The sequence below is a fragment of the Phyllopteryx taeniolatus genome, chromosome 14, assembly GCF_024500385.1.
Source record: "Phyllopteryx taeniolatus isolate TA_2022b chromosome 14, UOR_Ptae_1.2, whole genome shotgun sequence".
Lineage (NCBI taxonomy): Eukaryota > Metazoa > Chordata > Actinopteri > Syngnathiformes > Syngnathidae > Phyllopteryx > Phyllopteryx taeniolatus.
In genome coordinates this window covers 22,210,575-22,226,290 of record NC_084515.1, presented here as the reverse complement: position 1 = coordinate 22,226,290, position 15,716 = coordinate 22,210,575, and the positions used below count along the sequence as shown (strand labels likewise).

General features: G+C 39.7%; 1 protein-coding gene across 3 annotated transcripts in view; it reads right to left on the bottom strand.

Moving 5' to 3' along the window:
• LOC133488893 (nucleoprotein TPR-like) overlaps nt 1-15,716 on the bottom strand; it is a 41,546-nt gene that overhangs the window by 18,156 nt on the left and 7,674 nt on the right. For all 3 annotated transcript variants that reach the window (XM_061797404.1, XM_061797406.1, XM_061797405.1), the window contains exons 10-32: nt 15,556-15,693; nt 14,137-14,231; nt 13,332-13,529; nt 13,119-13,226; nt 12,740-12,957; nt 10,280-10,443; nt 9,798-9,916; nt 9,571-9,719; nt 9,293-9,455; nt 8,885-9,019; nt 7,941-8,081; nt 7,659-7,842; nt 7,385-7,572; nt 7,167-7,307; nt 6,378-6,494; nt 5,695-5,898; nt 5,397-5,572; nt 4,664-4,811; nt 4,349-4,486; nt 1,768-1,899; nt 912-1,042; nt 526-736; nt 326-457 (exon numbers count right to left, since the gene is read on the bottom strand). In XM_061797404.1, the coding sequence (XP_061653388.1) occupies nt 326-457; nt 526-736; nt 912-1,042; nt 1,768-1,899; nt 4,349-4,486; nt 4,664-4,811; nt 5,397-5,572; nt 5,695-5,898; nt 6,378-6,494; nt 7,167-7,307; nt 7,385-7,572; nt 7,659-7,842; nt 7,941-8,081; nt 8,885-9,019; nt 9,293-9,455; nt 9,571-9,719; nt 9,798-9,916; nt 10,280-10,443; nt 12,740-12,957; nt 13,119-13,226; nt 13,332-13,529; nt 14,137-14,231; nt 15,556-15,693 (3,530 nt within the window). The remainder of the gene's footprint in view (nt 1-325; nt 458-525; nt 737-911; nt 1,043-1,767; nt 1,900-4,348; nt 4,487-4,663; nt 4,812-5,396; nt 5,573-5,694; nt 5,899-6,377; nt 6,495-7,166; nt 7,308-7,384; nt 7,573-7,658; nt 7,843-7,940; nt 8,082-8,884; nt 9,020-9,292; nt 9,456-9,570; nt 9,720-9,797; nt 9,917-10,279; nt 10,444-12,739; nt 12,958-13,118; nt 13,227-13,331; nt 13,530-14,136; nt 14,232-15,555; nt 15,694-15,716) is intronic.

The following is a 15,716-nucleotide window of genomic DNA, read 5'->3' as shown; positions in this document are numbered from 1 at the left end:
GACCTGCAGAAACAAAATTCTCCGGTCTGATGGAATCAAAATAGAACTTTTTGGCTGTTTGACTCGTGTTATTTATGTCCTAAATGTATATTGCGTCATAGTGGCTGTTGTTATACTAGAGTGACTCCAACTACCGGAGACAAATCCCTTGTGTGTCTTGGAACATATTGGCCAATAAAACTGATTCTGATATTCTTTGTAATATTTTGTGTTTTTGCTATTTACTGTGTCTATGTAGTTGTATGTTATTTAAAACGAGTGCATATCCTCTTTCATTCGGGTTGCATGGTGCTCTATGTTTATAGGGGTTAAAAATGCTGCTTACTTCCTGCATGGCCTCCTCTAATGCGGTCAGCTCCTCTTTGACCTTGTTTAGCTCCTCTTGGCTTTTCGTGAGCTCCTGCTGCTCCACCTGACTTGCTTCACCTTGTGTTTTAGCTGTAGTTTCCTCCAACAGCTGGAAAACAGAAAGTATTAGCATAGCAGTTTACAACATGACGACCAATGCTACAACTGCAGACCCACCTTATCATGCAGGGCTTTGAGCTCTTCATACTGGGTCTTGTAGCGGCGTCCTATCTTCTTCACCTGTGTGATGGTCTTGTTCTTCTCTAGAATATCACTGTTTTTTGTTCCTAATTCTTTCTTCAGTGTGTCTCTCTCTGCTGTTAGGCGGGTCAAAGATTCTCTTAGGCTTTTCACCTGAGACTGGGCTGAGTTAGTGCTGGTGCTGGATCTGGGATGATAGGATGTCATTTAGTACACATGAAATCTAATTTTTTTTTTCTCCAAACGACTCTCCACAACACAAAGAATGCAACTTGGTTGACCTAATTTTGCGGTATATAGTAAATGGATTATGGAGTTCAGCATTTTTACGTGCTGGTGCTGGATCTGGATTTGCTTTTTACCTGGCTAGCTCAGTCTTCAGCTTGGCTGTCTCTTCAACAAGCTGGGAGATACGCCTCTGCTGTGCTTCCCTCTCGGAAGTGAGTTTTTGTTTTTCCTCAACATCACCATCTTTCTGCTGGCTAACAAGTTGCTGTGGGGATGGAGGAGTGGGGTAAATGCAGATTAAACGCATACTGTTCTGTGCAACAACATGGAAAAACAGACTTTTTCACTCAACAACCATGGAATAGCAGTAGAGCTTGTGTGGAGCAAGAATGGAGCAAGAATGCTACGAATAAGAGTATGCATTTTAGCTCCTGAAGAGGAAACTAAAGGGAGAACCCCCCCGAAACGAACAAGGACAGAAAGAGGCTGCAGTAAAGGCCCGGAAAAGCATTTCAAATGAAGAATGCAACAGCCTGGTGATGTCAATGGGTCGCAGGCTTGATGCAGTCAGTGCAAGTAAGGGTTATGCCAGCAAATATTCAATGTTCTTCACTTTAAGTCAATTTAATAAAATCTGTTCCAATACTTCTGCTCACATGAAAAGTGGGTGACTTTAAGCAAAATGTGCTCTGTCCTGAGTTGTTTAACACATCGAGATGTAAATACCATGAAATAAAAGCTGCAATTCTGAACTTGTGTGTCATATTGATCTTTTATCTGAAACCCAATTGTCTTCAGTATACAACAAAAACAAAGGAATAGATCTTGCCGTTCCAATACTTTTGGAGGGGACTGTATATTTGTCTCGCATTTACATTTGTTTGATGATCTTAAACAAAGTGGTGAAACTATACAAAAATATAAAAATTTGAGAAGCTCAACATTCACTGCAACACCCAAAGACAAATACATACTGTACTAAAGACCTACCTGTACTTTGGCTTTCAAGTGTTTAATGTCTTCTTCTAACAACCTTTTATCAGCCTGCAGGGAGCCATTTCGGTCAGAAAGATGAGACAATGACTCATGCAGTGGGCTGATGTTGGACTCCAGTTTCTTCATCTGATTGACAGAAGAATAACGGACCAACATAACAACTTAGCAAGACATGCTTTTATCAAACTACTGCACATTGAGGAGTCAGAATGTAAATGAATAGCAGACACCAATCCTTAAAACTCCAATTTTCTATTGACAATTATATGTTTGTTTGTACTTGCATAAAAGTCCTAATAAATAAGCAAATAACTACCCAAATTATTATTTTCATGTCCCATAAAAGTAATGTTTTCATCTCCATACAGTGATTACCCAATTAATTAGAGAACCAAATATAAAAAGACCATCACAAAGTGCTTTAATGTGGACTCAAGTTTCCAGAGATCGACATTTTACCGTTTTGAACAGAAATGAGAGACCTGAATTCACCTATTCATACACAAATTTGAGTCAGCTGAAGTTGGGATGTTGTGTTAAACATAAATAAAAACAGAATACAATGATTTGCAAATCATGTTCAACCTATATTTAATTGAATACACTACAAAGACAAGATATTGAATGTTCAAATAGATAAACTTTATTCTTTTTAGCAAATAATCAACTTGGAATTTTATGGCTGCAACACATTCCAACAAAGCTGGGACAGGGTCAAGTTTACCACTGTGTTACATCACCTTTTCTTTTAACAACTTTCAATAAACGTTTGGGAACTGAGGGCACGAATTGTTGAAGCTTTGTTACTCTGTTTTATGCTGTTTGTGCAATATTTATGTGTTATCCATTGCTCTTTCTCTCTCTCAATATATCCATTGAGGCCTGCCACAATAGCAATTTTAATTTTGTTGTATATACACACATGCACACATTTATTTGCAAACTAAATCGGGAGAAGCTTCATCATGCAAGGTGATGACCCAAAACACACTGCCAACACAACAAAGGACTTCATCAGGGGGGAAAAGTGGAAGGTCGTAGACTGGGCAAGTCAATCACCAGACCTTAACCCAATAGAGCATGCATTTTACCTCCTGTAGAGGAGACTGAAGGCAGAAATTCCCAGAAACAAACAAGAACTGAAAGAGGCATTTCCAATGAAGAATACAACAGTCAGTGGGTCACAGGCTTGATGCAGTTATTGCAGGTAAGGGTTATGCCACCAAATATGAAATGTTATTCACTTTAAGTTAATTTAATAATGCCTGTTCCAATACTTTTGCTCACTTGAAAAGTGACAACAATAGGTGCTCTGTCCTGAGTTGTTTAACCTTGCACCTAGATGCAAACAGCATGAAATAAAAGCTGGTATTCTGAATCTTTTTGATCTTAAACCCAAATGTCTTCAGCATACGACATTCCAATACTTTTGGAGGGGACTGTAAATGGAAACTTAACTGTTTATAAACCATAACCACACATCAATATTCAGACAGTAGTTAACTTAAGCAAAACCATTTTCAGCGTCACGGGATCAACAGGTGAAACTCTCCAATCACATTCCAGCAGCTCGAAGGCAGCCCTTATTTTATATTTCATCCTTGATTTGACCAGCTAAAAGCTTTTTGAGAGATCAAATCTCTCATTCAAAAGCCAAGAGGCAGCAGAAATTATAGAGTACATAAAACAACAACATTCATACAATAAATCAAAATAAAGATTAAAAAATAGTGATATTAAAATGTATGGCATCTGATTTAAAAACAGTGACAAATGCCAAATGCTTGCGGACATACATGTTTTTGTTTTTTTTATTCATGGGTTAATTACTCTATACCTATGTGCCAAATGTTTAATATGTTAAAGTGTAGTTTTTCCGAACAGAGCCTGGGTCTGATTTATTTATTGTTTATCTCAGATATTTTATTTATTGTTCTACATTATAAGGCCAATGGTTCAATGTTCTTTAGAATTGAAAGTTAATTGTTCCTAAAAAGGATATCCTTGAATTATGCACTATAATATCACTATATCTGTGGCATTAAAAAAAACAAAAAAAAAACACCAATGATACTATTGTTTATGATGATGGTTTTTGGGAAAATATATATTCCTGAAAAATTTGCTACCGTGACACACTGAAACATAATATAGAGAGAGAGCAAGACCAATGGATAACAAAAAAACTGTCCACATGTACAAATGAAAATCTGCAATGTAGCGGGACAGAGAAGCAACAACCGTCATATAAAGGAGTATTACTGTATCTATACTCCGTGACGATAAGTTGCAGGGACTGATTGTTTCAGGACTGGGACTCACATAGTCTCAAGTGTAAAATGATCTATGCATACAAACACACACACACACGCACACACACACACACAATAGTTAATATTAATATGTTGGCTAAAGACTACTTACTTGTGTATTATCGATGACAGAAATATAAAATATGCTCGTTAATTATCAATTCTGTTAAGTAAAAGCAAATGTGGCATAAAGCTTACACTGGGCGTTGGTCTGATATATTTGTTATATATATTACAAAACAGTAACCAGAGGATAATCTTACCTTCGCCTGTGCTTGCTGTAACTCTTGTTCCAGTTTCTCCCTCTCTATTTTCAGCATCTTGTTGGTCTCTTGGAGAGTGCTGATATTCCCCATGTTCTTCAGCTGCGCCTCTTTATGACCCAGGGTCTTCACTGTGGTCTGAAAGCCGGACGGGATATCTGGGTTTCTGTCCATTTGTTTTTTTTTAAAGATTTGAAGTACTCTGTGTGTTTGATTTCTCGACTCCGTTCAAATTCCTCAAATTAATCGGCTGCTTTGATCATAGATTGGACGTTCAAAAAAGTGTGTTGATCCATCAGTTTATTCATTTCCTACCTGCAGCTTCTCTCTCTCAGCATTAAGAGCTTCCTGAAGCTCCTTAAGTTCCCGGTTTTGATGTTCCACTCGCTGTTTCCAGCGGAGAGCTTCTCCTTCGTAGGCCTCAGATCTGGCGACAGCAATCTCCTTCTCTTTCTGCACAAACCTACATTAGGCATGCATTTTTCAAATTCAGTTAGTTGCGACTGAACAAAATTTGACATTTGACTTAAGGCATCTTTCTACTCCCGCGGCCGCATTGCATCACGTGACCTACGCATTGGGCCGCACGGCCCCTATGCGTCACTTGACCCGCACACAAAAATTGTTGCTGTGCGTAGGATGCTGCGGAGATCATCTCTCGTGATTGGTCCGTTTTGGTCACATGAGGTGATGACGTACTCAGCGTTCCCCTTGGTTCCACATACCACCTACACCGCCGCCTTCTTGATAGATTTTGCAGCATAATTAAACATATCATCTGGTCATTTAGGTCCATTTGTTCTAGCAGACACTGTACCACGGCCAATACCAGCCGTAGCGACACCTCCGACTTGGAGGAGAACTGCAGTACATTTTCAAAACTGCGCGTGTGGGTTGCACTCGAGTATAAAGGCAAACTGCGTGCAGGATAGCCGCAGTGACGTCAGCGCAGTCACCCGAGTATAAAGAAGCCTTTACTCATCAGAACTGGTCAATTTCAATCCCTCTTTCTCAACCATCTTTTGCCAGGTAGGTTAGTCTAACCTACCTGAGTATTTCTTGTATCTGCTCAAGCGTCTTCCCTTCCTCACTTAATGACAGGTCGAGCTGCTGCTGTGGTTGCTGTTGACGACTCCTTGCAGCCATATCGTCCATCTGTCGGTGCAGCAGAGTGTTCTGCATTCCCAGCTCTTCACAGCGACGACTCTGACTGGCCAATTCATCCTAAAGGAGTCAAAGTAAATGCAAATCAGCGAAGCAACTACTTTTTGATCTCATTTCAACATTTTCATGGAATAAATTTAGTGGTAGTTTCTGTGTAAAAGGTCCTGACTCTTTCCTCCCACCTTCAGCTGCTTCTCCAAAGTGGTCCAGCCTGCAGTTTTCTCCTGTAACAGTGAGTTGACCTTGTTGATTTGGTCCTCCGTGTCTCTCTTCTGTTTTGCCTCTTGTTGCGATGTTTTCTTTAACTCCTTGAGGACTTCCACATCTGCAGCATGAAGCATCAGCTCTCGCTCGTATTTAGCTTGAGCCTCTCCAGCTTGCTTAGTCTAAGACAGAAAAGAACCAACTTTCTTATTCGTAAAACTAGCACAACGACAGACAAACAAGTAAAAGGTTTACTCAGTTTTGTAAAGAATGGGTGAGCATTTTATTTTTAAGTTAAACTGGTAACTACCACTGAATACAAACAAATGCAAAGGAAATAACCTTTGTTCCATTTTGCGCTAAGGGGCGACACAGAAAACGACAACACGAAACATAATTCCAAACATTATCTGTAAAAGATGATTCTCTAAGGTCACGTTCACTATTGGCCAGTCCTATCACACCATCCTTCCGTATGATTGCCCCTCCCAGCCCAGTGTTGGGAGCAGGGAAATTGAGCGCAACAGTGCAGTAGACTTCTCCAACTTTATGTGTCAATGGTTCCCAAAGCATAATGACAATTGCCTAGAGTGCATTAGACCCAAGGGTGAAGGGAAACTAAATCAAGTAACAACTGAGTGTATGCATGTTTGCTAATGACCTGCAGCAGGCTCTCCTGTATGGCCTTCTGCTCAAGAGTGACAGCTTTAGCAGCTCTCGCCAGCGCCTCCTGCTGCTCGGCTTGGCTGGCCTTTAGACTGCGCTGCAGGTCACTCACCTGGAACAGAACAGACAAGAAAGGACACAGCTTTATAGTACATTTCTTGTTAACGTAACCAGTGCCTAAAGTGGTCGATAAGGTCACCACACAGGGAAAAGTGTTTTATTTTTTTTTGGGGGGGGGGTTATTTTCATTTTCTGCCGGGTTTGGGTGCGAGTGGAATAAAGTACATAGAACACAGGGTGATCTAGACTAATATTGATAGTAAAACGACAACAATAAAATTAAGAATAACCAATAATAATGTAAATGACTGGGATGCAGTTGTGGTTTACTGAATGTTCTGTCAGTTGATAAAGTTATTGTTTGTTCCTAAAGTCCAGAGGCTCCTAAGAGCACTTGTATGTCTAGGTGAGAGTGATCTGTGGAAAACCAAGAAGTGACGTGTGCATGAGTTTGAATGCAGCAACAGCAGACACGTCTTTATTGCCAACAGCCTCATTAAATCAGATGCAATTATTTGAGTCAGATTGTCTTTTTCGTTCGGAGGGATTGTGGTACGAATGGCTCATACGTGGGTTCCATAGTGGATACGGTTTTAAATCAGCTGGTTCAGTTGGAGCAGGGTGTCGAAAAGAGACCTGTGCAGGTCTCGACCTTACAATAATTGTTGAGGGCTGGAACAAGGGTTGCCTGTGAGTGTGGCTTTTCACGCAAGTTTAGACCTACTTGTTTCTCAACTGTGTCCAAAGCCTTCCTCCTCTCCTCTTGTGCTTGCTGATTCTTTTTCTCCACCTCTAATATTCTATTTTCCAGCTGCTTCTGGATGTCTTCTGACTCCTTGAGTCTCATCTCAAGGGGAGAGCGTTGCTGAGGGACGACATAAAAAAAAAAAACGTAAATGCACATGTGCGAGTGTGTATGAAAAGAAATTACATAAACTCTACCTCTTTCTCATTCTTCAGACTGTCCTCCAAAGTCAGAACCACAGCCCTGTACTGCTCAACAGTAGCATTAGCATTTTTTAGCTGCTCTGATAGTTTGTTGTTCTGTTCCTCTGCAGCATTTAGATTACCTTTGACCTCGGCCAGTTCGGACAGGCCAGGATGCTGAGTACTTTGAACCGGAGAGCGCACTGAGAATATACAGGAGGGAAAAAGGTTAACAGAGTAATAGCATTGACTACAGCATTGCATTATTTCATGCAAAAGAAATTGTTACCTCTGACAGGTGTTCTAAGAGTTGCCGCTCTGGTTGCTGGGGTGCCAACACCCTCAGATGAGATAGAAGCCAGTTGAGCCTTCAGCGCAGCCACCTGCTGCTCAGAGTTCTTCAACAAATCTCTAGTCTTCTGCTGCAACGTGTTCTGCGTCTCAAGTTGTTTTTTAGCTTCTACCAACTGAGCCTAGATGTGGAAAGTGGCAAATGGATGCAGAAGAAATCATTGTACCACCCACAAGCCTAGTTCAACTTCAAATATTAAAATGCATATAAGTTACATACATCCATATTGCGTCCAAGGTTATGTCTCTGAGCTACTTCCTGCTCCAGCCGAGTCTTCATTGAGGCCACTTCTGTTTCTAGATTCTCAATTTTACATTTTAGTTGTTGACGAATGTCTGTGTCTGTACGTTCCATAGTTAACTAAACAACAAGAAAAAAGGAGAGTCAGTGGTCAAAGGTAAAACAGGGTTGCTACAGCTTAAGGCAAGTTAAATTTAAGACGTTTTAATACCATTTGAAATTAAATGTAACACCAATTTCACAATAAACCCAATCTGCTATATATGGAAGGTCACGTGACCAATGCTGAAAACGAGATAGCTGACTTCCTGTGAATGCTACGCTAACAAGCATAGCTAGGGTTGATGACATGATTGTTTGAAGCCGAACTTGCTAGAATTTTGTTTTCTTTATGGGTGGTGTTTTCATACAAAAGTTAAATATATGTATATCATTTATTTATACAACTATATGATATGATATACAGTACTGCTTGAAAGTTGTGACATGGTCCTTCCTTTTGTAAAAAACAAACTAACCTTGTTAAACATCCATCCAAAAGCCAATTTGTAAAGCATATCTTCCAAATAGTAGACATGCAGACAAAAATAGATATTTTCATTATTTAATCCAACAAACTTTTTTTTTCCCCCCACACAAAACTGTTTTAATTGCGCAAAAATAATCTAACATTCTACTAGGGATCTCCTAAATCAAAACTCTTTTAGGTTCATTTTTTAAGAACATAACTGTAGTCCCTGTGTGTCGACTACATGTGATTTTGCCACAGTCTTCTACCAATAGGCTTAAAATATAATGGCTGACTGTGAGGCAAAGGGGTTAATCTCAAGATTCACTGTGCTGTCCAATGGATTCCTTAAGCACTTTTTGTCCACAAACTAAGGGAAACATAACAGGTCATGAGAACAGAGAGCTAATACTACCTGTATGGTCTTGAGGTTGGTGAGTAATAGGTTTTGGTTACGTTGCTCTGCCAGCATGGCCTCTCTCTCTCGATTGAGTCGACTCTCTGCTTGTTTTAATATGTCTCTCTCTTTAGTCAAGTTCTCAACACGCACCTACAGACAAAGATACATTCATAAGTGCAATAGCAGTTGAGAGGAGGACAAACAAACTGGGTAAATAAGTACAGCGCTCTCAATATGGAATACAAAAATTGTTTGTAGAATGTTCAATGAAAGAGAAAACGAGTAAAAAATAGGAGTGAGCCACTATAAGGAAAAAAAAACAAAAACAAAGATGTCCAAGGTTTTCTATCAATTAGTGTCGTAATATTTGATTTTGTTGTATTTAAGGCCTCAAAATGGTAGGTCCAGAATGCTCTTCCTCACCTCCTCAAGTGCCAGTTTTTCATTAGCTTGCCGCAGGTCCTGGCTTATAGAGTGTATGATGTGCTCATATCTTTGGACCGTCACAGCCATTTTTTGGTTCCTGTCCTGGAGAGCTGAGGTCTCTCTCCGAAATGCTGTGACAGTCTCCTGGAGCATCTCATACCTAACATTAATAGAAATACAGCACAAAAAAGAAATTCATGAAAGCATAACAAAAAAGACATGATTGCTACATTTCTGATAAGGTACATTTATCACCACTGTAATTTTGCCCACACCTCTTGTTGCTAAACTCCAGTTGAGAAGTCAATTTGGCATTAGTGGAGCGAAACTCTGTCAGCTGCCTCTCCAGTCTGTCATGAGAGTCATTCAACATTCTGTCGTTCTCTGCCTTTTCTCTCTTATACAAGGTGAAGGCGTCATTTAGCTGGAGGAGTAGAGACCCACATTGTGATAAATAGGGGCTTACTTTAAATTGCTCTAATCACAGCATTTCAGAAGATACCTGTTTTAACGCTGCTTTAGCCTGAGCAGTTTGCGCAGACTCAGCAGCACCTGCAGCTCTTTGAGGCGAAGAACGAGTTACTGGGGCTGATGGCCGAACAGGTGCAGGGTAGGAAAAATCTTGACCAACGGAAAAACGTTAAAAACAAATATATTTATTCCCTTTAAGGGTTTGGGATTCTTCCTAAAGGTTATTTGTCATTGATTCATCCTCTCATTTGTTTTCTAGTGCCTGTATGATGACAAGCAACATTATCATCCCGTGAATGTTGCACTCAAAGTGCGAATCAATTGTACGTCAGTCATGTAAAAACAAAAACAAAAAACATTTTCACAATAAGACCTGTAATTTGTTATTCGGCGAATCCCATGAGTAGCAGCATTCTCTTACCTCACAACGTGTTGTAAGATCCATAAACACCAAATTATTCATTTAAAATAATTAAAAGATAAAAATGTCTAAAATGAGGTTCCAGCTGTCACCTTGAGAGAGCAGATTGAAGCCAGTGCTCTGTGTTAACAGCGCTTTGTACATGTCTCTCTGTCTAGCATTGGAGTCAGCAAGTTGTTTCTGTTGGTTCCGCTGCTCTCTTAGCTGCTCCACCTCCTTCTGAAGTTTATCCACACTCGTCTCCAACTCTGACATACTGCAAGGAAACATATTTCATTTTGTTTAATACTTATTGTCTATTAGCCTTATGTCATTAAAACATTACTTTCTATAAAATGATAAAGGGGGTTCACCATGTTTGATGTGTGTCGTGTTCATACAATTTATTTTGATTAATCAAACAACAAAAAATTCATACCAAGCAAGAATGGAAAATGATTTTTTTTATTTAAAAAAAAAAAAACCTTAAGAACAATGTGAACATAACTTATATTTTATGTGTGCGTGAGACTCAAGTGCATTATCTTCTTTGCTCTTGCATTAAATCTCCTCAGATTGACAAAGTGGGTATAGAATTGAGGCTAACTGGTGTATTAAACACACTTAAAAAGCTGATCAGACAAATATATGCTGTCGCAGTTTTTCGATGTCCAATAGCATGAGTGTGAATGCATCAATCAGTCATACTACAGGTACATATATTTGACAACTGCAATAATTGTGAATACTTGTCTAATAATTTTGTAAATTATAGTTGTAGCCCTAATTCTCAAATTAGAAATCCGAATGCCTACTACCCATCCACATGTTTTACTCTGTCTTCTGCCATGGACATTTCAAAAATCATCAGTCGCTCCAAGCCCTCCACTTGCCAACTTGACCTCTCCCTACTGTTTCGGTAAAAGCTTGCCTCCTTCCCTGGTCCCCCTCATTACGAACATCATACGCTTATCTCTCTCTACTGGTATTGTTCCCACAGTATTCAAAACTGCAGCCGTAACCCCTATACTGGGGGGGGGGGGGGGGGGGACCTCAGATCCAAATAATTTCACCCTTTAATCCCATCTCCAACTTCCCATTTCTCTCAAAAATCTTGGAAAAGACCATCACTCCCCAGCTCCACTCCCACCTCACTTCCAATAATCTCTATAAACAATTCTCGTCTGGCTTCCACCCCCTCCATAGCGCAGAAACGGCACTCATCGAGGTCACCAGCAACCTCCTCCTTGCTGCTGACTTTGGCCTGCTCACCACCCTTATCGTTCTTGATCTGACTTTCCCACACCATCCTCCTCAACAGACTCCACCACATTGGCATTACAAAGACAACCACCCAGTGGTTCATTCATACCTGTCAGGCCACACCCAGTTTGTTCAAATGAAATCATTCAAATCCCATCGGTCCTCCTTTTCTTCTGGTGCCCCCCAGAGTTCTGTCTTTGGCCCCCTCCTCTATCACCTATATCCTAGCTCTGGACGATATTTACCGTAAATTCAACTTGCACTTCCACTGCTCCGCGGAGGATTTCTCCCTTACTGACTGCTTCCCTGAACTCAAAACACTGGTTCTCATCCAACTTTCTACAAGAGTGATAAAATTGAAATCATACTCACAGGTACCGAAGTCCATGCTAGCCAAAATTGACCGTTTTTCCCATAACACTTGATAATTCCTCTGTTTCCCCCTGCCCTCAGGTTAAGAGTTTGGGTGTCGTCCTCGATAGCACACATAACATCAACCGGTCTGCATACTTTCACTTACGAAACATCAATCGCTTCCGTCCAGCCATCACCCTCCACACTCCTGCTGTCCCTGTTCAAAGCCTCGTCACTTCCCGCTTGGATTATTGCAAATCTCTCCTGTTTGGTCTCCCCGACAAGTCACTACAGAAACTACAGCTTCTCCAGAACTCTGCTCTCACTTTTCTTACCACATCACTCCAGCCCTGTAATAACTCCACTGTCTCCATGTCCAATACTGCATTCAATATAAAATACTGATCTAGGCCATCAATAACCTGACCTTGCAATATCTTGCTGACCTTTTTCATGCTATACCCTCCCACTCTGTCAGATCTTCATCCTCCAGCTACCTCACCGTCCCTTCTGCCCATCCGTCCACTGTGGGGGACAGAGCCTTCAGCTACTCTGTCTCCTATCCTACGAACTCACGGCCAGCGGACCTCCGAAACACTGACTCATTAACCCTCTTCAAATCCAAACTCAAGACACACCTACTCCAGACCACCTACTACTCACTTTAACAGTTCTCATATTTGCCATTTTAATTGATGTTTTATGTTATTTTACTGTATTGCTTGATTTATTTTAGATATGCTTGTACAGTGACCTTGTGTGGCCTGAAAGGTGACTTTAAATAAAATTTAATAATAATTATTATTATATTTATTATTATCATCATCATCATCATTATTATTATTAACCCTATCTTATATCTTGGTGTAGTGGAATTTGGAGTGTTTACACACCACTATCAGTAATGGCGTTTCAAGCTCTGCATCAAAAGTGAAAAAAAGATGTATTACTGTTACCGTGCTGATGTTATATGAGTTTGCTGCATTGTGTTTTCTTCTTCTTGCTTCCTCAGCCTTTCCAGCAGGCTTCTGTTTTGTGTCTGGAGCTCCTCTACACTACGGAAGGAAATCTGATGTGGCCTGATGACCTGGCCAGAAATATTAGAGGAACTGCCATCATCTTTGGTCACTTGATTACCTCTGGCTTCCTCAAGTTCTACCAGCAGTGCACACACCTGGAATGAATTAAAAGTAATACCACAGTGCTTTTACCAAAGCAAATAGTGCAAGAGAAGGGGAGTGTTACAAGACAAATGGCAGCCTTTCAAAATGTTGGTTATTAGAATACTTGGCTCCTTCAAAAACAATTGCCTGTATGTGGCTAAATGTGAAGTACTTGTGTAGATGTATCATCCAGCAGTCTTTCTGTCCTCAACTTGTCCTTTTCCAAGTTGTCACAATGTTGCTTGGCCTCGTCTTTCTCTTTCTGTAAAGTGTAGATATCCTAATAATGGCACAAAATGTGTATGTAAGGAAACATACAAAGTGTTTCAGCTTTATTTTCATATTTAATGAAATTATGGATGCACAGAATATCAACGCCTCAGACCGTTCGAGCCTGCTCCAGTTTGTTCCACAGGGAGGCCACTGAACTCTGCATGGTCTCATACTCCTCCCTCTGACGTCTGAGGACAGGTGCTTTGGACTCCACCTCTTGGATGACCTCATTCAACACTTTGCTCACCCTTCTGGTCTCCTGCTTCTCCAGCTGCAGCTGAGTCTGACACTCAGAATATGCATTATATAGCTGACGACACAAAGATAAAAGACAGAAAGGACATCGGTCAAAGGAAGATGGTTACTTCGTAGAGAAAAAAAAACAGCATCTAAAGGCAGAATACCAAACTGATATCTTAATGGCATCTGTTCTTTTTTCTGAAACAACAATTAGTAGTAATATAAAAGTAGCATGTGGCATAACACAGTACAATACATTTTGTTGGTCAAATAGAAAACAGTTACAGTGCAAAAACCGGATAACAACTTAGAATATTATAAGGTCCATGTTAAACCAGAATTCAGAATCCACATAACGATGGGATGGAGTGTGTATCATTAAATGAATCAAAAAATAATGTTGACTACCCATTTTATGTTTTTTAGGTTTTATTACAATTAGCAGTTACTTGTATAATGCTAGAATGTCACGACAAACATTACTAGTACAAATTCCATTATGCCAAATTTTTAAACCCTGAAACAGGAAGCACTGTAATTCCCTTCCCATTATTCTCGATAATTTCCAGGAGCAATTTATGAATTATATCAACCAACACACAAATTATCTAAACCGTAGTTTATTAATGTATTATAATAAAACGGCGGTCAGTACAGCTTTGTGTTGTTCAACTCACATCAAAGAACTTCATGCCAGGCTTGACAATTGCAGCAATGGCGGCTGCAGACGGACACATAGATTCCAGTTGCTCCTCAGTCAGTGAGGGTGCACCTGAAGAAAATCATTCAACACATTTTGTAACAATTATCAAGACTACACCAACTGGATGCGTTTATGAAATGGTAGTTCATATCACAATTTTGCCATTGAATATTACAATTTTTATTTAGCTCAGGCAAAATTATAACTGGATAAAAGGTCACCACAGTAACAAAAAAATAAATAAAAAAATATATATATATATATACACACACACATGAATATATGTGTGTGTATATATGCAAATATATACATACACACACATTATATATGTGTGCATGTGTGTATATACACATATATACATTTATATATATATATATATATATATATATACACATATATATACACGTACACACACACTGAACAAAAATAGCCAATGCCAATTGCATGCTCCCTCAGAACTTGAGACATCTGTGGCATTGTGCAGTGTGATAAAACTGCACATTTCAGTGGCCTTTTATTGTGGCCAGCCTAAGGCATACCTGTACAATAATCACGCTGTCTAATCAGCATCTTGATATGCCACACCTGTGATGTGGGATAGATTATCTTGACAAAGGAGAAATGCTCACTGGCAGATTTGTGAACAATATTTGAGTGAAATGGCCTTCTGTGTATGTAGAAAAAGTTTTAGATCTTTTGAGTCCAGCTCAAGAAAAATGGCAGCAAAAACAAAAGTGTTGCATTTATACTTTTGTTCAGTGTATGTATATATTTCTAAAGCATTACTTATTGGCCCAAAACTATCATAAAATAGCCTTCGATTGTGACTCATGCAAACATTGCTGGGGATTTCTCAGGATGGCTGGTACCTGTTGCTCACCTGAAATCCATACAATATACAGAACTGTACAAGTCCAAAGAATTTATACTTCTCCCTCAACTACCTTCGAGTTCTCTCATGAACTACACCCTTTTTTTTAAATAATGTGGGCTACTAAACTAAAATAAGCAATTCCTATTTGCGAATATTCAAATATAGTTGTATGATTAATCTATTGTCATATCACCCATCCATCCATTTTCCGTACCGCTTATCCTCATTAAGGTCGCGGGCGTGCTGCAGACTATCCCAGATATGTTCGGGCGAGAGGTGGGGTACACCCTGAACTCGTCGCCAGCCAATCGCAGGGCACATACAAACAAACAACCATTCGCACACACATTCACACCTTTGGGCAATTTGGAGTCTTCAATCAACCTAACGCGTCAGATCATATTTAACTCAAATATTTGTTTTTTTTTAACAAGATCTAGAAAAAAAAACAGAACCCTTTTCACAGACAAACAAATCTTTACACAGAAGACTTAAATGGAAGTGGTCATCTTTTCTTACAGCAATATTTTCCAGAGGCCTTCATCTGAGAGTTTTCCAGCTCCTTCTCCATTGTCTTGATCTTTTCTCGAAGCTCCGCCTCTAACTGGTTTTTTTGCTCCTCTACATCAGACAGCTTATTTTCCAGCATTTTGTTAGCTACCAGTACAAAATGACATATG